Source organism: Danio rerio, chromosome 10, assembly GCF_052040795.2.
Source record: "Danio rerio strain M-AB ecotype USA chromosome 10, GRCz13ab, whole genome shotgun sequence".
Lineage (NCBI taxonomy): Eukaryota > Metazoa > Chordata > Actinopteri > Cypriniformes > Danionidae > Danio > Danio rerio.
Genome location: NC_141030.1, coordinates 28825426 through 28847266, shown reverse-complemented (window position 1 = coordinate 28847266; position 21841 = coordinate 28825426). Strand labels below are relative to the sequence as shown.

The 21841-nt window shown below is 36.5% G+C and overlaps 1 protein-coding gene across 1 annotated transcript in view; it reads left to right on the top strand.

The window, feature by feature from the left end:
* The window catches only part of fat3b (FAT atypical cadherin 3b), a 126055-nt gene that overhangs the window by 60017 nt on the left and 44197 nt on the right, over nucleotides 1-21841 (top strand). Inside the window, exons 15-22 of the mRNA XM_087270569.1 lie at nucleotides 1970-2362; nucleotides 2982-3196; nucleotides 7446-7583; nucleotides 7866-8009; nucleotides 12161-12358; nucleotides 15211-15488; nucleotides 18065-18606; nucleotides 19890-20021. Of these exons, the coding sequence (XP_087126695.1) occupies nucleotides 1970-2362; nucleotides 2982-3196; nucleotides 7446-7583; nucleotides 7866-8009; nucleotides 12161-12358; nucleotides 15211-15488; nucleotides 18065-18606; nucleotides 19890-20021 (2040 nt within the window). The remainder of the gene's footprint in view (nucleotides 1-1969; nucleotides 2363-2981; nucleotides 3197-7445; nucleotides 7584-7865; nucleotides 8010-12160; nucleotides 12359-15210; nucleotides 15489-18064; nucleotides 18607-19889; nucleotides 20022-21841) is intronic.

The following is a 21841-nucleotide window of genomic DNA, read 5'->3' as shown; positions in this document are numbered from 1 at the left end:
CAGTGTTGGTAGGACTTCAGGAACATGGTTGAGAAACACTAAAACAAGTTACACACAATGTAGTGATTTCAAGAAAGCACTAGCTTTAGTAATGGAATCAAGCCAAAATAACAAACAAAACAGGGTTCTGTTTGGAAGTTAAACCTCTAAATAAGCTACAAAAACAATGATGAAAAATAACAACAAAACTACTGACCCCCTGACTGACCTCAAAACAGGAGAAAAAATCCCGAAAAGTACAGGCCATCCACCTCCTTACCTTTCTGGGGAAAAAGTAAAAAAAAAAAAAGAAAGAAAGAAAGAAATCAAAGTTTAAACAGTGGTAATGTTCTTAGCAACAACAGAGCATACCTGTAAATACCAGTAATCAACAGGCCAGACTATAATCTCAACAGTTCACAACAACTCTAGTACAATCTGAAACCCAGTTTGTACTCTGAAGAAAGTTTCCTCTCTAGCTCCTTTCTCAACATCTGAGTGTCTGGCCTCTGTTTTTCACAGCTGGAGGAAGCAATCAGCAACCTGCTAGAAACTCAGGAGGGGAGGAGTCAAGGCAAAAAAGGAAGAACAGGGAGACAGACATTCACAGTATAAATATCACAATAACTGTAAAGAATATGTCTCTAAACGTAACAGTCAATTTTGATGCAAAGTTGCAAACTCAAAAGGTTGAAACTGAGCATTTAAAAAGTTTAGTTCATGTTGCTGACTTGTTAAAAACAGACTGTTTTCTACACTGTAAAAGCAAATATTCTTTGCATGCTGTTTAAAAAGATTACGACTCTGTTCCAAATAACATTTGAAAATTTATTTGATGTCTCTGTTGTGAATAATCTACAGTTTACCATTTACTATATCTGAATTTCATCAACAAACTATGCACTGAATTTTCAGCTGCAAAAATAAATAAGTAAATTATATATATATATATATATATATATATATATATATATATATATATATATATATATATATATATATATATATATATATATATATATATATATATATATATATATATGTGTGTGTGTGTGTGTGTGTGTGTGTGTGTGTGTGTGTGTGTGTGTGTGTAAAATAAAGAACAGGATATTTCTATGTAGTATACTTTTTCTTGCTGCTTGCAATAGCTCTATTGTGATGTCATGGCAACAGTGGAAAACTGTCAACTCACAACACGTTCAATGTCAATAAAATGTGTTAATTTATTTTGTAAAGTCAAAATGATCTTTAATTTTAAATAATAAAATTTAAATAATAAAGTAACTGAGTTATAGTGTAAATTAAAAAAGTTTCGGCCTAGAATTTTCATTTTGATGCATGCATACAACAACCTGTCCATCTGGCCAATCAAAACAGAGTAGAGACTGTTAAATGTAATCTGCAGTGCCTGGTCTTGTTGGTTTCAATATTGGTTTTGCTGGTCTCGATGCTAGTCTTGCTGGTTCAATACGGGTTTTACTGGTCTCAATGCTGGTCTTGCTGGTTTCAATGCTGATCTCAATGGTGTTCGGGATCAGCACTGAGACCAGCAAGACCAGCATTGAAACCAGCAAGACCAGCATTGAAACCTGCAAAATCAGCATTAAACCAGCAGGACCAGCATCAAAACATACCTATGCATTTGTATTTGCTGTATTTTTCAGCAGGGAACCCAATGAAGGGCACTTTAAATAACCATTGAATGTAAACTAAAAATAAACCCCCCTTCCCACATAGGTAGGTAGATAGATAGATAGATAGATAGATAGATAGATAGATAGATAGATAGATAGATAGATAGATAGATAGATAGATAGATAGATAGATAGATAGATAGATAGATAGATAGATAGATAGATAGATAGATAGATAGATAGATAGATAGATAGATAGATAGATAGATAGATAGATAGATAGATAGATAGATAGATAGATAGATAGATAATTTTTTCCTCATTTGAATTATACTAATTAATCTGCCTTCTCACAGGTCTGAACAGGAAGATTGTGTACTCGCTTGTTGACTCTGCTGGTGGCGTCTTCTCCATTGATCCATCGTCTGGTCTGGTGATGCTCGAGAAGACCCTGGATAGAGAAGTACAAGACTTGTATCAGATCAGGATCAAGGCTGCAGACCGAGCCGGGGCCGAAGGTTCACTCTCCGCCCAGGTGGACCTCACCATCATGGTTCTGGACGTGAATGACAACCCACCTGTGTTTGAAAAGCAAGATTATTCAGTCACAGTGCCGGAAGATGTTGCAGTTGGAACAGAACTGCTGCGTGTCATTGCCACGAGTGGCGACATTGGAGTGAATGCAGAAATCTACTATCGAATTTTGTCTGGAAATGAGCTGGGGAAGTTTTCCATCGATGATTCAAGAGGTAAGACGCATGTTTTCTGCACATTAAAAATGCATTTCTAGACCGGAATTATTTAGTTTGACATTTTTCTGTGAATTCACTTGTAGCTAACATAGACAAAGGATTACGTTGAGGTCATTTATCGTTCCTTTTTTCACAAGTCAATGAAAGACATTCAAGAAAGTCTATTGACTCTAGACAGGACATTATGATTTGACAAAGTGAATGTTAAAACGGCACAATATATGTGCAGCGATTGGGAAAATTAGTTATGAATGCTCCACAAAACCCTAATAACTGTGCTTAACATGCAGAAAACATGGGGGCAGTTATTGAGAGCGTTCTTTGTCTATTAAAAAGATGTGGGCAGTCGGCGGAAAGCTTGAAATATAGCAGCGTCTTTATAGTTATATCACTTCCCTTGTATTCAGTTTTGACAACAGAATAAAGTACTTCAGGTTTAAATCCTTACTTTGAAAGATTTAATCTTATAAAGGTGCAGCAGGGAAGTATTTCTTCTGGCTGTTGTGTGTGAACTTAAATATTCTGGCTTTTCATGCGTCTTTGTACTGCCGGTTATGCAACCTAGTGTCTTTCATATTTATCTAAATTAACGACTCATTTCTCACATGATTTCAAGGCATCATTTCTGTGGCTGATGATCTGGACTATGAGATCTGCAAGGACTTTTTCTTAAACGTCGAGGCCTTTGATGGCGGCTCGCCTCCCTTGAGAGCCGCGATTATTGTAACCATCGAGCTCCTGGACGTCAATGACAACTCGCCCTCATTCAGCGAGGAAATCTACAATGTTCTGATCAGCGAAGACATAGCCATTGGAGAAACCGTCACAAGGGTAAAGTTCTCTCATTAACCGAGCCACTTCATTGGCATTTAATTATCCGCAGACATAATTTTAATTTCACGGCTAGCATATAATTAAGCGTATTGCTCACATAAATCCCCTTAATGAACTCACATTAGTTATTCATTTGTACTGTGTGTTTGAGCTGTAATATAATTTACCATAAGAGGTTGTAATGTGCTTCATGATCCGGATTAATTCGGGGAGTTTGGGCCTCTTGAATATGCTGGGATATACAGTCAAAGCAAAAATGATTCATTTTGATATTTTTTACTAGTGGGTGCAGGACTATAGTCAGCTTAAGTTAGTGAGGATAGCAAAATAATGTAAACTTAAAAGACATAAGCTCAGGTTTACATAAAGCTAGAGACTACAGGTTATCATTGAAGGGTGGAAACAAATTAGTGATAGTATTAGTGATGTAACAGTATGAAAGTTTCATATCATGATTACAGTGACCAAAATAATCATGGTTATCAATATTTTGTAAAAAAAAAAATACCCGAAACTGTTAAAAAATAAATGGTGTAGGGATTATTTACAGTTTTAACCCAAAGAATGACCAGTCTGTCAGATGAAGAAGAGCCGGAGTCAGAGATTCAAATAAATAAATGAAGTTTATTGAAGTTTGCAGTTTCATCAGCAGAAGCCAGCTTCAACACTCGCAATGAGTTCCTAGGCCGATCTGCTTACAATCACAAATCAGTAACAATTATACTCTCACATAACGTCATTAACTTCGTCATACATATAGGTGTTCTAACCTGATTGGTTTAAACACAGATAGACTTTCCCACGTCCCACAGATAGACTTTCCCAGAAAATTCCCACGTGGGTGCGTGCGTACAATTCTGAACAATATCTTAAGCATATGAACTTCAGACATCCACTAGACTGTTTCAAGCTGACTCCAGACTTGTGAAACGGATCCACAATCAAATAGAACACACACTTAAAACTACAATCTGTTTTTAGCTGTACAAGCAGTCTTTATCAAAACTGGTTAAAAAACGGTATAATCTACATTCAGGCAAATATAATATCCTTACTACACAAAGTCTATCTTTGAATGAAAAGTAGAATCACTTTAAAAGAATTAACCAGAAAAATAGCAAAATCACTTTAGACATTTTAGATAGTATTAACTTATAGAAATAATAATAGAAACAGTTGTTTCCAGTCCTCAGCCCTTCAGTTCCATTCGAGGTCTCCGTGACCTCTGACCTAGTTTGGTGGCTCCTGAAAATAGTTACAAGGAGACAGGCAAATGCACTGAACATTCTCATATTAAGCAATGTGTTAATATTAAGCTTTTATTCATTATTCAATAATCATCTTTAATAAAAATAATGAGAAAGAGGATGATGAGAAAAGGATAAACTTTGATCCATGCTGAGATGGATTGGTAGGTAGAAATCTAAATGGCATAGGCATTCCACCAAGTGTCTTATATGATAATGACAATGAAAATGATATCTGAAATTTGTTACAAACAACAAATACATGGGTTCCTGCATTTTAGATTTGTTTACTTATGTTTGTGTTAGTTCATGTACATAGTCTGTGTGTTTTATAGGTACGTTTAGATATTTTTATTCAAGTTATTGTTTATCACCTGGGTCACACTTTATTTTGATGGTCTGCTTGTTGAATTTAAGTTAATTTGCTTCTATATGCCAACTAATTCTTATTAGATTATAAGTAGACTGTTAGATTAGGGTTAGGGTTCGGGTTAATGTAAGTTGACATGTACTTGCATGTTTCTTATAGTCAGTATAATGTCTGTTGAAGGAGCGGTATCAGCAGATATTTAGCAGACAGTCTACTCAAATACTCAAATGGACAATCAAAATAAAGTGTTACCAAAACCTGCACTTGGAAAACTTCCTCACAGGAATCCATGTCTAGTGTTGCCAACTATTTTCAATGAGAAGGTGCTTAAAAGTCACTAAATTTCAAATTGCTATACATATTACTGACGTCATCACGTCATCGTTTCTGTTTGTTTAACAGTCTATGGTTAATAAGGGTGTATTTATATTTGCATTATGCTTTATGTTTGCATGTCAATTTAACTAAGTTTATTGCTGTTTGAATACAGTATATCAATATAGATGTGTAGTGAATTTGCTGTAATGTATCAGAAATAATAAACTAACAAATACTAAAATATCTGTGATTTTGAACTAGAAAATAATAAATTAAATTGTTAAATTTAAAACAAAGGAGAAGCAGATCAGTTTGACTGTACAGCCGGCAGCTAGCTCTCTGCAACTCACATGGTCGCCCACCAATAGTGGTGTTAGTGAGACCAGGGGGAGTTCAGCCTGGGTTCTCTGTGGTTCCTAATTCCCCAGTATATTAATAGGGACTCTATAATGCTCAGTGCGCACCGTCTTTCGGATGAGATACTGAACCAAAGCTCTCTGTGGTTGTTAAAGATTGTTATTCAAATCTTATTCAAGGTATTGTTTGTTAAAAACTGCACATGGAAAAACTACCTCACAGGAATCCATGCTTAGTGTTGCCTGCTTTTTTTTAATGAAAGGCGCTAAGGTCTGTCAGAAAAGTTGCAAAATTTTGCTTGATTACATCATACTTTAATTTGCATATTACTGACATCATCACGTCCAAAATATCCCAGCATGTCCTTTGAAAAAAAAATAACCTAAAGTGCTTTGAGTGTCTAGAAATGCGCTATATAAATATAAGGAATTATTATTATTATTGAAAGGGAAATACCTCACACTCACGGTGCTAGATCATTTGCCATTGGTACGCAGAGGGCTGATCAGCTCTCAGGCTGCAGGTAGGAGAGACTAATGTATAAAAATCTCTAGTAACACCAAAAAAGTCTCTAGATTTGTAGCTAGTCGCTTTTTACATTGCAACATTTCTCAATTATATCTGTATTTTCAGTATTTACAGTGAGTTGTCATAATCATGATCAGTGTTGGGCAGTATTGTCGATACAAGTAGCAATGCTACTAGCTTAACTAAATTTCTCAATAGTGTGGCAGCAGCGTTGCTAATTTCTAAATCAAATAGCTTTTCAGTAGCGAAGCTATTTTATTAGTGAAGTAGCGCAGTAGCATCCACACAAGCTATATTTATCGATCACGGATCAATAAGTGACGGCACCGACATTCACGGAGCTGTGAGGCCGGTGTCTCGCCAATGAAAGTAAATGAAAGTAAATCCATTTAATCCATTTAATGACGAGAATGACGATTTCTTCTTCTTCTTCCTGTTTTATGGTGTTCAACAACAAAGTTTTTGCTACGTTACTGCCACCTTTGGTTGGTAATGTCGTCAATCAAAACTTGCTTGATTGAAGGATGACTGAAGGAGAGGAGTTATTTCTGAAGCAGTATTACTCGTGACCGTACCAAGAGAAGTACATGTTATGATGCAATAACTTAATTTCTGATGCTGTGCTCAAAAAAAGCTTTAGTTTAAATATATATAAAATTAAATGCTTATTCCAAAATATTTTCCTTTACTATAAATTACTATAGTATTTTAAATGTGTAACACCTTTTTGGATTTTTTGTTTAGCTATTATATACTATAATTTATTTCTGTTTAGTACAGCATATTGTTTACAGTAAATAACTGAACTGAACCATTATGTGTCATATGTTTCATTGACAGTTTTATTGATCTCTAAGATATGATTGAGTTGGATTTAAGTTGCTTCGATTTAAAAATGAAAATTGGAAAAATAGCTTAGATGTACAGTAGCTAAGCTACTTCTGCCATGTAGCTTTTAGCTTTGCTTGTTACATTTCCCAGGGGCTAGCTTTTAGTGTAGTTAAGCTACATTTTAAGTACAGTAGCTAATAGCTTAGCTCACTACATTTTTCAAGTAGCTTGCCCAACACTGATCACGATAATCAATCACTGTTTTAGGTATGAGAATAATTAGAAATGGTAATACTAACCATCAGAAAATTGATTGCAGTTGACCTTGAAACTGGTAATTGTGAAAACAATAATTGATAGTAAATATTGTCACACTAACAGCTGATTGAGATCCATTTAAACATCTACTGTAGATTAACAGACATTATTTGATCTGACAGTTTATAGCAAAGAATTGGGATCTTGTCCTGTTTTATAATAATTTTCTAAACTGTAGTGAATAAACTGTGATCATGTGAGAAATGTTAAAGGTGTCTAAATAATGTTTGTTTTGACTGCATGGGCTTGTGGTCTGTATTTTTTTATATATGTGCAGCTGTTTGCTGAGGACTTGGACAGTCAGATCAACGGTCGCATCACTTACTCCATTCTGAAAGGGGATCGTGAAAACCAGTTTTGGATCGACCCCGTTACCGGGCTTCTGAAAGTTAACAAGGCCCTGGACAGAGAGACGGTTAGTCCTTGGAATGAGCTTGGTTACTTTGGCTAATGAATCCTGACGTCCCTTCGCTGGGGCTCTTCAAGACCTTCTCCTGAGACACGGCTCGATTTCGGCCAATTATCTTTAAATCAGCCATAAAGTCTTTAATTAGGGAATATGGGGTTGAAATTAAGGCTCTTGAGCGACTGTGGGCGATCGGACAGTCTTGTTCTTTAAAAAAAGACATTTGTCGAGAGTTGAGTCATTCTGAACAGTTTTTGCCTGACATTTATCCTCCTGTCTGGCTTGCTTAAGGTCTCGAGCTACTCATTGTCTGTGCAAGCGTTTGACAGCGGGTCACCTGCCAAGTCAACCACTGTGAATGTCAATATCGAGATTGCCGATGTGAACGACAACCCGCCGCTCTTCTCTCCTGCTAATGCTTCAGCTGTTATTCAGGTGGGAGCCACAGTTTCAGCTCTTCTATATGTTTGTTGCTTGCCTATATACGACTGTTGCTAAGGGTCCCTATTACTGTTGCTTAGGAATTTCTGCAAACCCTGGAAAAATATATAGAATGTTCACAATTTGTTCTGCTGGGCTGTCAGATGCTTGATTCTGATTGGTTGACTGATGTTCTGCAATCATTTTCCAGGAAAGGCACAGCTAAAGTAGTTCCAGGCATTGTGAGCGCATCATAGCTTCAAATGTTTTCAGATTCAAAGGGCTTTTTTATGTCAGTGATAATAACCAAGTGCATAAATATACTAAATTGGCCATATTTTGCTATTTCAAAAGTATCTCTCCTGCTGTGAGAGCTGTAGCTGTTTGTGAATGGAAAATGTCTGTATGATATAGTTCAAAGTGTGTGATAATTATAGTAACTGTTTAAAAAGAAAGATTCTGAACCACTGAATTAGTCATCTGAAGTCTTTCTGTAACCCATATACATTGATCTGTAACATGTTTTTACAATGCAGAATTAATATCTTTGATAACACTTTACTTAAAAGAGGTGTTCATGTGTTCGAGAAAACTTTAAAATAATGATTTGACACATCTTGAATATGAATGAGATTTGTCATTTGCTCGATGAATGTCTTTGTCAAGTTGCCTTTGGTATGACAACCTGACATTTGCCAAGACAACATAAATCTGTCACAAACATGATTGTCATGAGGCCATTATAACTTGAATTTATGTCGTATGTCATAAGGTCATATGTCATAACTATGATGGCACACATTGAATTTGTCTATAAAAAATGTCAATACAGAGCATTAAATATTAATGATGCTGTTATAAAATGATTTGAGATTTTAACTCACCATTATAATGATAAATTCAGTTTGTTCCACTGAAAAATCACAACATAATTATAATTGCCTTGTGTTTATCGTTATGACAAGTTATGTTGTTTTGGTTAGGAATGGGACGATAACCGTTTTCAAGGTATACCGCGGTTTGGAAAAGTCAAGGTTTTAAAACAGCCAAAACCTTCTTTAATACCATTCCTAAGGTATTTGTAAGATTTTTTTATTTACATTTTTTTTTAGTTAACAATATCTCCAGCAAAAACATATCCAAAGATGTCATATTAAATTGTAAAGAAATCTGTTTTTGTAACAAATGAAGACAGCAGAGGTCAATGATTCATTTGAATGATTTAGCCTGACGTGTTTACTGCTCCAAAAATATCTTAAATGTTTCTCAAAATAAAACATATGGGGCCCTATCATACACCCGGGCAATGTGGCACAAGGCGCAACGCAATCGTTGTTTGCTAGTTATAGCTCAACGCAAGAGTAATTTTGACGTTTTGCACCACGCTGTTTAAATAGCAAATGCATTTGCACTCATATGTTTGCCCATAGGCATTCTGGTCTAAAAAAGGAAGCGTGCTGAGGCACATTGCTGGTGTGTTGCTATTTTGAGAAACTAGAATAGACTGTTTAATAGACCAGCTTAGAGGAGGTCTAAAGTCCAGCGCAAAGTGTGTTAGTTGTGTTGACAAATTGCTTTTGTATATTATTAGCAGTATTATTTATTAAATGCATATTTATATTTGTTTTATTAAAAACAAGCTTAGAATTGCCCACCTGTCAGATTTTAGACCATATTGGGCACAGCATGTGTATTTGGAAATAACTTTATTAGTTTGCTGGAAATTAAAACTGAATTTAGAAATAGTTTTGAAAGAAATCTTTCTCGCGCTGTAGATGCTCTGTTTAACTGTTTTCTCACTAGTAAAGCACTCAGTTTTTACACTTAAAAAGTCCGCCATGTAAAGAGCAAATGCGCTATGGTGCAACGTGTAATAACGTTTACGGCCCTTTGGCCGCCGGGAAGAAGGAGGCGGAGAACCAACGTAGTTTTAAAATATTTAATTATAACATGAACAAACAAACGGACGGCAGCTCCTCATGGGGGCTGGTTTGGCGCCACAGCACCCGCGAGACCTATATGAGACAGGCTGAGAGAAAAGGAGAAAGGACAGAGTAGACCAAGAAAGGGGAGAGAGGAAAAAGGAAAGAAAAAAATTGGAGTTCGGTTTTCCAGACACGCTGCCACTCGGTCCTCCACCAGCTGAGAGATGCGACGACGTGTTGAGAGCCCTGTGGAGGAATCTATCCACCCGTCCATCTTCTGGTGTCCGGTGGCGGTTCTCCTGGCTGGCTGGCGGCATCTCTGGTCTCCTGCTCCGCTCCCGCTTCGGTGCACGGATGCAGGCTACGGCATCATCTATGGGATGGCTCCCTTCAGCACTTTCCCTTCCGGAGGTGAGCCCATGCTGGGAGACGGCAGCAGGCAGATCCTTTCCTCGCCAGCCTCAGGCCGCCCCGGCACTCTGGGGAGACGAGCAGGTTTCTCCCCCACTCGAGTTAACTCCCGAACACTCACCCCCCTCTCAGCGGCGAGGGCAACTGGACAACATGTCCCTCCTTCTCCCGGTTTTCAGCACCACTGTAATGAAGTTTACGGCCCTTTGGCCGCCGGGAAGATGGAGGTGGAGAACCAACGCAGTTTTAAAATATTTATTTATAACATGAACGGCAGCTCCTCACGGAGACTGCCGTCTAAACCAAAACAAACTGAAAGCAAAAGTAAAATATGTCGGGGCCCAGTCCTCTCTCGGCTTCCTCTGCCATCGTTCCTCCTTTTATAGTCCAGAGCTCCTTCCGTGGGATTCGAGGCTGGTGCGCACCGCAGGTGCATCCACTTACGCAGCGGCCTCATTCCGTTCCCACGGCTCTCGGCCACGTCTCCTCGCCACACAACGCTACTGACTCTTAAAGGAAATGGAAGTTAAGACCCTGATTGGTTTATTCTCAAAACACACCTATAACTCAATAAGAGAATATGCACAACCCTGTTAGAACACACGCCAAGGCGCAAGCAGATTTTTCGTCCTTAAAATAGTAAAAGTGGATTCAGACACGCCCTTACTGCTTTAGCGTCCTGCACTATGGACTTTGCGCATGGATCATCACAATAAAGCCCATTGTGTTCAATGAGGTAAAAAGTAGTTTTTTTGTCAAGATGTATTGACAAAAACAAGTTTTAATGTATTTGGTTATGTCAAGATGGCAAATACATCTCAGGAAAAAAATGCAGAAAAGCATGCACATCATTCTAAAATGGGTGCTCAGCCCAACAAGTATACAAAAGTATTCATTAAGGCGGCAACACCAAAGATGTGAATTTATTAACTTAAAAAAGGCTATCACAAAGTGCTAAAGTTAAAAAACTCATATTTTTGGAGATTTGATGTTGCTAACTTTACCTAAATTTCAAAAACATCTCAAACAATGTCATTATTTTATTTGAAAATAAAACAACAGTTTTCATAAACATGCATAAAATCTCCTTTATATGTGTCATATAATGATTACAAAGGTGTCATGACAGTCCTGTGAACACCCTTCAAAAGAGTTAAAAGGATTAACAAATCTTTTCTTACCAGTGAAGTAAGGGAGATGTATTTTGCAATAAATCTTATGAACGACACCTTAAAATCATGTAAACACAGTATGTAACAATTCACATAGGTTACCTTGTTTCATACACCAATTTTTTAACACAATGGTTGAATTATATGCTTCTTTAGTAAAAAGTATTTGTAATGTATTGCTCTAAACATTAACTTGCTACAAGGTTCTACCAACATAAAATCACTCCAAGTAATTTAAGAACAAATACATAAATATTGAGACGCATCGTTAAAAGGGAGAGAAATACAGATGCAGAGTTGCCCAACTTGTACATATAAAATTACAGCACGTAACTCATCTCCCTATGAAAATGAATCGTACGGCTTATTGAAGAGAGATGTGCAGTGACTTATGATCCACCGCAGCCAGACGATAAAAAATCGAAAGGATACCCTAGACTTATGTTGAAGAGATTTATCTATGAGGAGTCTGTGGACTAGAATAAGTCTAGGAAGCAGCCAGATATCAATTACCCTGAAAAATTTTGACCAACACCAGGAAAATCATGAACAGCACTCTAATATTTTAGTGCATAATATGAAAATAATAATCAAGTGACTGAATTAGTGATACATTTTAAAATCAGTAACTTATTCATGTGTTTGTGTGTTTTTTAAGTTGAACAAGCCTGCAGGAACAACCATCCTCACACTGTCAGTTTCTGATAAGGATTCAACTAGAAATGGTGGACCTTTTGAGTTTCGCCTGGTGTCTGGAAATGAGGGCAATGCCTTTAGTTTGGACCAGAATGGAGAGTTACGGACAAGCCAAGCGTTTGGCCCGGATGCAACTCGAGAATATACACTTGAGATTCAGGTTAGTGCAACTCCAGAAAACTGCTTTGAAAAGTCAAGTGTCTGTCAAAAGGAAAGCCTGAGTCTTATGTGAGTGTTTCTTCTACTTTGAGCACTTCTGACCTATTTAAACAAAGTTTTCTGGAGTGAAATGCCAGTCAAGTTATTTATTAATAAAAAATTATATAATTTAACATTTTCAAAATTAAACATTTCATTGCGGTTATTTCAGTTCATTATGCAAATAAACAGAACAAATAAAAGTATACACTGCATATGTGGAACTTAATTTGAAATCTAAGTTCTTTATTTTGACAAATTTATATTAAAGCAGAAAACATAACGTTTATCTTTTAGTCTCTTATTATGCATTGATAAACCCACATTAGACAATATTTTAAATACACCCCATTCAATAATTGCAAAAAAAAATTGTTAATATCAAAATTATTAGGTTTCCTGTAAAATTGTAAAACGGTATTGAAGTATTTACGACATGATTTTTAACAGAGAGACGGTTATTTTTCAACATAGTACATAATAGTTGTATTAATATTTTTTTGTCTTTGCCATGGCTGCGATGAGAGTATAACTAGGCAAGACAGGGGACAATAGTGGTTTTCTCTGTAGCCAATAAATCAAACGTATTTAAAAGGGGACTAATAATGTTTACCTTATGATGATGATGATAATAATAATAACAATAATAATAATAATAATAATAATAATAATAATAATAATAATAATAATAATAATAATAATAATTTCCTACATTTATTATTTTCTGGACACTCAAAGCGCTTTACTCATTTTTGGGGATGTTCAGCATCCACTTGGATGACGCGACAGCAGCCATATTGTGCCAGACCGCATACCACACACCAGCTGATTAAACACAGAGTGACGAAGCCAGTGATGGTAGGGAGATGGTTAGGAAGCCATGATGGGCAGAAGCCAGTTAGCAAATTTGACCCTACTCTTTTCCGAAGGACATGCTGGGATTTTTAACAACCACAGAGGGTCAGGACCTCGGTTTAACGTCTCATCTGAAAGACGGCGCTCACTGAGCAGTATAGACTCCCCTTCACTAAACTGGGGCGTTAGGACCTATGTAGTCTCCTATCGAGGTACTGACCGGGCACATTCCTGCTTAGCTTCAGTGGGCGACCATGTAAGAGTTGCAAAGAGCTAGGTGCCTTATCAGTTTTTAAATATTTTATATATATTTATATTCTCGAACTAAAAGAAATAAGAATATCCTCAGAAGAAATTAGGTAAACTTCGTTGGAGCCGCACAATTATCGTTTCAGCATCAATGTGTGCATTCACAATAGTCACATTTCAAGAAATGCAATGTTGAGTCTGAACTATAGTTGACCAGGAGCTACAGAACACGTGATTTTTGGAGTCACTTCTAAGTTTTACCATAACAGAATGAAGGTTTCCCATTTGTATGAATTCTAAGGTCTGTCTGTGACAGAGCATTTTAAGAGATTTTAGAACATTTGTGCACAAAAATTGATGGCTGTATTTAACTATTTATACCGCATTTATGCAAAAAAATACTTTTTTCTTATTTTCATTTTTGTTTTGTTTCTAGTCCACATATTCACATTTTAAAGCGAAAACTAGATTCTTTTACATATCCTATTGGCAGAAAATGTTGCTTATTTTAAGGGAAACTCTTAATTTGTAATTATTTCTTCTGAAAGTGAAAACAAAACAATATTTTAACTTGATCTAACAATTCTTTTGATATTTGGACCAGAAATGTCTGTACTTAAACACTGTTAGACACCCCAGAAATCCATCAAATAGGGCTATTCATATATATATATATATATATATATATATATATATATATATATATATATATATATATATATATATATATATATATATATATATATATATATACATACACATAGTTACATACATACAAACATGTGTACTTTTCATTGCGTCTTTTTAAATATTTTCTAAATGATGTTTAACAGAGCAAGGAAATTTTCATAGTATGTCTGATAATGTTTTTTTTTCTGAGCTAAAATAAACAAAAAAAAAATATTTATTTCTAAGCTTGAATAAAAGCAGTTTTTAATTTTAGGAACCATTTTATGGTCAATATTATTAGCCCCTTTAAGCTGTTTTTAATCTACAGAACAAACCACTGATATACAATAACTTGCCTAATTACCCTAACCTGCCTAGTTAATCTAATTAACCTAGTTAAGCCTTTAAATGTCACTTTAAGCTGTATAGAAACGTCTAGAAAAATATCTAGTAAAATATTAATTAATGTAATTATGGCAAGATAAAATAAATCAGTTTTTAAAAATGAGTTATTAAAACTATTATGTTTAGGCATTAAAAAAATCTTCTCTAAGTAAAACAGAAATTGGGGAAATATAAACAGGGAGCAAATAATTGAAGGGGGTTAACAATTCCGACTTTTACTATATATATATATATATATATATATATATATATATATATATATATATATATATATATATATATATATATATATATATAAATGTTAATCTATGAATAAATGCTAAATAATTTACAAGTAAAACAATTTAAATCTATACATAATAGTACATAACAGGAGAAGATTAATAAATAAATGAAGTCATTCACAAAAAAAAAAAAAGCAGTGCTTGGTCAGTTATAATGTGACCTTCATATAACAGAAAGAATAAGTGGAAATCAGATTTTCTTTAAATAAAAATTTCCCTCTGGAGCATAAAAGTAGAAGAAATGGCCGTGTAGCTGCAGTGACATTTCTAAAGGAATTGAATTCATTACTGTAGTTTGATGAAGCTTTCATGTGTGGCAGTTGTACAGTGTATGTTTGTTCTTGTCAACAAGGCGCGTGACTCCGGCAAGCCTCGTCTGTCCTCCACATCCTTTGTGTTCGTGCGTGTCATTGGAGACAGCCTCTTCAAACCTGTGGCCTTCCCACTGGAAATCAGCATTGTCATGGCCGCAGATGTGTTTCCTGGCGGGATTATAGGCAAGGTCTATGCCACAGACCGAGACGACAATGATGTTCTGTCTTTCAGCCAGAGACCACAATCAAAGAGCCTTTTTAAAATCAACAGACAGGACGGGAAGATTGTGGCACTAAATGGTCTGGAGCCTGGAAGGTAAAGTACATGCGAACTTAATTTGACCATTTTCTTTAAAGGGGACCATTTATGTCACTTTTTACAAGATGTAAAATAAGTCTCTAATGTCCCTTTGTGTATGTTTCAGCTAAGAATACCCCATAAATAACGTTTTGAAACTGCCCCTTATAGGCTTTGGTCAAAATTGTGCCATTTTGGTGACTATCGCTTTGAATTCAAATGAGATTGTGCTCCAAACCCTAATCTTAAAAAAAGGGCGGCGCTAAAATGCTTGTGCATTAGTATAGCTGCAAATTTATTACAGATGTTTCACACTGAGGACTGTCCATGCCAATGAGGGAGAGATTGTCTCCTATTTCCCCCTCTAATGACATGTACAACAGGAGAATATCAGTCAAAGTGTTAGACTGCAGACTATATTTTATTTATTTAGATTATAAAAACAGACTTAATTCATTTTTTTACCATTAGAGGCTGGCTGAATTCACACACTTTTGCCACACAACTATTTAAACACCTTATAATGATTTTGCCATAACAGGAATTCTTCAAGTTTCTCTTTTTAAACATACAGTATGGGTTCCTTTTCTCGATTCTTTTCTGGATTCTGGATCATTGCAGATGCCAATAATTTAAAATGATCGCCATTCACACAGATCTACAAAAAGGATAAAAAAAAACTGTAAAATGCATGCCAGGCCAAAAGTTGGTGATGTCATTTTAAAAAAAAAAACATCATAAATGGCTGCACATGTACTGTTTGGTCTTCTAATCTGCCATTGTTGTTTCGGTTGTCATGTTGTTTGTTTGACTACTGTAAAGGCACGTGCATGACATCACTGCTCTAAAGGGGACCTTTTATGCCCATGTTTACAAGATCTAAATTAAGTCTCTAATGTCCTTAGAGTGGGGTGACGCGGTCGTGCAGTAGGTTGTGCTGTAGCCTCGCAGCAAGAAGGTCGCTGGTTCGAGCCTCAGCTGGGTCAGTTGGCATTTCTTTGTGGAGTTTGCATGTTCTCCCCGCGTTCCCGTGGGCTTCCTCCGTGTGCTCCAGTTTTCCCCACAGTCCATAAGTTGGCGGTTCATTCCGCTGTGGCGACCTCACAGATTAAAAAAGGCTAAAAAAAAAATGAATAAATGATTGAATGTCCTTAGAGTGTGTATGTGAAGTTTCACATCAAAATACCCCACAAATTTTTTTCATAACTCTTTGAAACTGCTTTTTTAGGCTTTGATCCAAATTGTTCCTTTTTTTGTGCTCCCAGCCTATGCTGCAGCTAAACATGTCTTGGTATTAGTGTACAATGTTATTATATATATATATATATATATATATATATATATATATATATGTATATATATATATATATATATATGTATGTATGCATGTATATATTCAGTCTTGTGACAAATTAGTTTAAGTAACGCAATAGTTACTTTCCCTGGTAATTAGTTACTTTTATAATTATGTATCTCAGTTACTATTTGTGAGAATACTATTTACTAGTATTTACTAGTATTAACGTGCCCACTGATAATCACACCATAAAAACAGTCTGCAGAAACACTTTGATTGACATTCTCCCTTTGTACATGTCATTTTAAATCTAGTTTTTCACTGCAATTGAACTAACTAATTAGCAGATTTGGATATAAATTGAAATGCTAATATTTTCTTAAAGGGATAGTTCACCTAATTTAGTTTTTTTTCTGGTAAACACAACATTAATATATTTTGAAAGATGTTGAAAACCGGTAGCCATTGACCTCCCCAGAATGTCCAGCATTCTAGAAAATAACTTCTTTTTTGCAACTGAAAAACAAAACTTCTAAAGATTTGGAACAACTTGTGAAAACAACATGCTGAGTAAAATTGTTAGAACATTGTCATTCTTATGGTGTGTTTACACTAAATGCAGATGAAGGGTCAAGTGATTTACATGTTAAGTCAATGCAGAGACGTGAATAGACATCCTGTGGCGCTATTCGTGTGAATGAGGCTGTGCGAATGAAGTGGCATAAATTAAGAGTTTTGCATGTTTGACGCTCTTTGCTCATTGGAAAATCTAAAAACTTTAGTAGACATCCATGCCACATTGACCAATCAGGAGCTTGTTGTAATATGGGTGTGATTATGTTGTTGGTGTCCTGAGAGTAAACCCTCCTGCCAACACAGGACAACAGCTCATCAAACTGGTCTCAGCTCAGTCTGAAGTAATGCAGAAAAAATGTTCATCATCCAGGTAAAGTTTCTGGAGGAGTTGATGAATTCAAAAAGCTGGGTGCACCTCAGAAAGGATCTAGTTGACTCTAGAAGAATCTACACTGTTTTTCAGTTTTGCTAAATCACATAAAGCATACTGTAGCTACTCTCTCAAAAAACCATGTTAGCCATTTAACAGCGAAATTAGAAGCCCTGCCCAAGACGCCAGTCCATGTCTGTTGTGAAGTGAATTTCATGCACGAATAAAGCGGTTAAACTCAAAATGTTCATGTGTCTATTTAGGCACATGTCACATCTGGTAAATATTTACTTTGTCACAAGAATGCATTTTGACAGATATGTGTTGTCACACTTTATTATTTTGTTTTAGATACTCTCTTAACGCTACGGTCAGTGATGGGCGTTTTTCAGTGACTGTTGGCGTCAGTATCCTGGTGGAGCAGGCCACAGATGAGATGGTGCAGAATGCTGTGACTCTGCGTTTCCAGGACTTGTCGCCTGAGGATTTTGTGGGTGTTTACATGACGGACATGAAGAAGGTTCTCCGTAGCTCACTGATCAGTGATGGGGCAGATGTTCTGGATGGGCCAGACCCTCTCCACATCCTGGGTGTCCAGCCACTGAGCCGCACCAATCAGCTGGAGGTGCTTCTTGCCGTGGAGACACCAGATGGAGGATTTGTGGGCCCAGGAGAACTGGCTCTCAAGCTGGAGGAGGCAAAGGCTCTGCTGAAGGGAGCGTTGCGAGTGGTCAGTGTCCTGGATCAGAGCTGCTCAGGGGAGCTGGAATGCGGAGAGAGAGCCTGCGAGCTCAGTCTCAGTCTCGACTCCATTGGTTTGGTCACTTACACCACTTCCAGAGTCAGCTTTGTGTCACCACGCTTCAGCAGGAAAGAGATGTGCACATGCCCGGGTGGGTACTCTGTTCTTGTCTCAAATGAGAAAACTAATTTGGATGTTTAGTCTAGGATGTGTTCGTAAATATCTACTTATTTGCCAGTTCCGGATGAATTGTGTGTTTATTCTAGGATGTATTTATTTAAAACTAATTCAGATGTTTGATTAAAGATGCATTTCATAAAGTGTGTTTGTTTACTAATTCAAACTACTGTAAGTGAAATATGTATTCAATGCTGCATCAACATCCATAGCAGGACAATAAATACAATGTTGAAGTCAATGGGAGCAATCAGCATACTTCAAAATAGCTTCTGTTTTGTTTAACAGAAGAAAGAAACTCAAATGGGTTTTGCACATTTAAAGGGGGAGTAAATGATGGCAGAATTGAAATTTTTGCGTAAAATATCCCTTTAAGGAATAAAAAAATCAAATGTTTTCTAAGGATGCATATCATAGAATGCAATAAATAATTTAAAACAAATTAAAATGCTTTGTCCAGGCTAAATTTCACAGTTTTCATTACTCATAAATCAAAACTAATTCAAATGTTTTGTCTAGGATGCATTATGCATTAATTAATTAAAATTACTATATATGTTTTGTTATTGAGTGTGTTTTAACATTAATGTTTTGACAAGGTATGCATTCATTCAAATTTGAACTAAGATATATTATATAGATTGTTCGCATTTACTAATTCAGAACAATACAAACTGTTTCTCTAAGGGGCGTTTTAGTAATCCAGAACTAATATGCGTTTTGTCTAGGGTGGATTTCATACTCTTATGCATGAATTCCTTCTTCAAAACAAATTCTGATTTTTTGACTTGGATGCATTTCATAGCATGCATTATTTATCCTGCTTGATTTATTTTAATCAGCAAGTTTGACTGACAGTTTCCAGTTGCTTGCTCTTTACATATTTAACTCAAGTCCATCCTCTCAGTATCTGCAATAGGAAAATAGTTTTACTTAATAAATATCATCAAAATTTAATAAAATATTTATGGCCAAAAAAGTTACTCATTAAAATAAAGATTTTCTGAAATGTTAATTAGGAATTTAAGCATTTCAAAAAACAAAGCGTACATGAAAAATTGTATCTATAAATCAAAATTGTTCAAAGGTAAATGTTCTGCTTCCATCTTCCAGTGGTATAAATCTAATTCAAATGCTTTGTCTAGGATGCATTTCATAGTGTGAATAATTTATCCTGCTTGATTAAATTCAAACAGGAGCTTGAGTGACAATTTACATTCGCTTTGCTGTCTAACTTTTTGTGCATATTGAATGCAGGAGGAATATGTCCGTCTTCTCTCGAGCTCTGTGATGGGCAAACATGTCCGTCAGACATGCAGTGTGTGCGCAGCGGCCCCACAGCGCCATCTCTCTGCCAATGTCTGCCAGACAAGCTGGACAAGTGCGCAGGTTTGATGCAAACAAGCCTTTCCCATTTTTTATATTAACCAAAGCTAAAGGTTTTATTTTATTCTGGGTAAACAAGTGTTTTATATTTTACAAAGTGGGCTACAGTTGAAATGGAGGAACACCATTGTTCTTATAAAAAAGGCACATAAGTGTTAGACAACTTCTTTATTACTATATCAATTAGAATAAATATTACTGGAAAGTGATTTTATGAATAATTTATATATTAAAGCATGAACAATCATTTAAAAGCATATGTTTAAAGAAATTCCTAAACAATAATTATTAAGTTCTATAATACAAAACACCTGGTAAAACAAAACTATAGGTATTGTAAACTAAACATTTAAAGCATTTTAATAAACATTTGGTAAGCATTTTTTAAAACATACATTTTCATTATTGATCTCCGCAACTTTTGGCGTTTGCTTTACACTACGCATGTGAGCTGGCAAAAGTGTATCTGCAGGTATTAAAAACCAGAGGTATATTTTGGTTTCCCATGGTACAAATCATGTCCTTAAAGGTACAAACTGCAAAGATACAAATTTGTTCCTTTGTCTTAAAGGGCACCTATGGTGAAAAATCTACTTTTAAAGCTGTTTGGTCAGATGTGTGTAGGTATAGTGTATAGACCGTCATATTGGGGTGATAAAAACACACCCAGTCCTTTTTTTTTCAATTTAACAACATAAAAATGGTGGACCAATTGGAGCGGTTTTCAGAGCGAACACAACTTGAAGTAGGAATGTGCTTCCCCTGGCCACCAATATTGATTGACAGGCGCATCACCATCCTCAGTTTGTTGTTTCACGAACATTTTCAGCGTGTGAGTCAAATCGATGTCACTAAAGGAACACCCTTGCTCTATTTTTTGATATAAGGCTCATTGGGCTCAACACAAGACCAATATTCTCCACATGACTGCTCTAATCAGAATTATTGTTTGTACCGTTTGGGTAGGTTTGCAAACATGTGTACTTTTCATTGTGTCTACCTTTAACTTCAGCTGTTTGCATTTCTGGTGTTCACAGAAGCTCCCTGTGATCTTAACTAGGTGCCAGGCACGTGCACACATAGGGCTCAACCTGTGCAGTGCACATGCCCTGCATGATAGAAAGTGCCCTTCTATAATGATCAAAAGTGCCCCCCCCAGTCTTCAGTTCTCGTGCGACATAGCACCCCCCCGCTCTTGACATATGCCCCTCCCCCCCGCTCTTTAGTTCACCCGCGCCTCCCCCCCTCTTATGTTTGCGCGCAACCCCCGCTCTTTCATATATTTTTATTCTGCCCTTGGAAGGTCTCTGCACGGCCCCGCTAGGTGCAGCTGTAAAGTGCGAGCGCGTTGCCTCATGTGCGCGTCTCTCCATTGGAAATAAAACAACAAACTTGCCTGCAGGTCGCCCACCAGAAGCACTGCTCGGCGACGTGCAGTGCCATGCATTTTAGAATTCTAGGTTTCTATCAGGGTACACACAACGGCACTTCAAGTTGGCGGCTGTCCGCGGTGCGTGCCCAGCCTTGATTCAGGACGCAGCATGTTTCTGCCGAGCCACAGAGCACCATCTGAATAGTTTCATTTTAAATAACATGCGAATGTGTGTGTCTGAGTGTGCCGTGTCACAGCTCTGGTGCCACAGTCAAAGTTAATTCAGTGTGCTTGGTTATTAGTCTCAGTGTACAAGCTCGGCACTTTAAACTAGCACACAGGTTGCTGTAAAACTATACAAAGACACAAATTATTTTGTAGTCTCTGCTTGGTCTGTGTCCGAGTCGTACATGTCAGGCTGAATGCTGGTCCTCTCACTCATGTTGCTTCT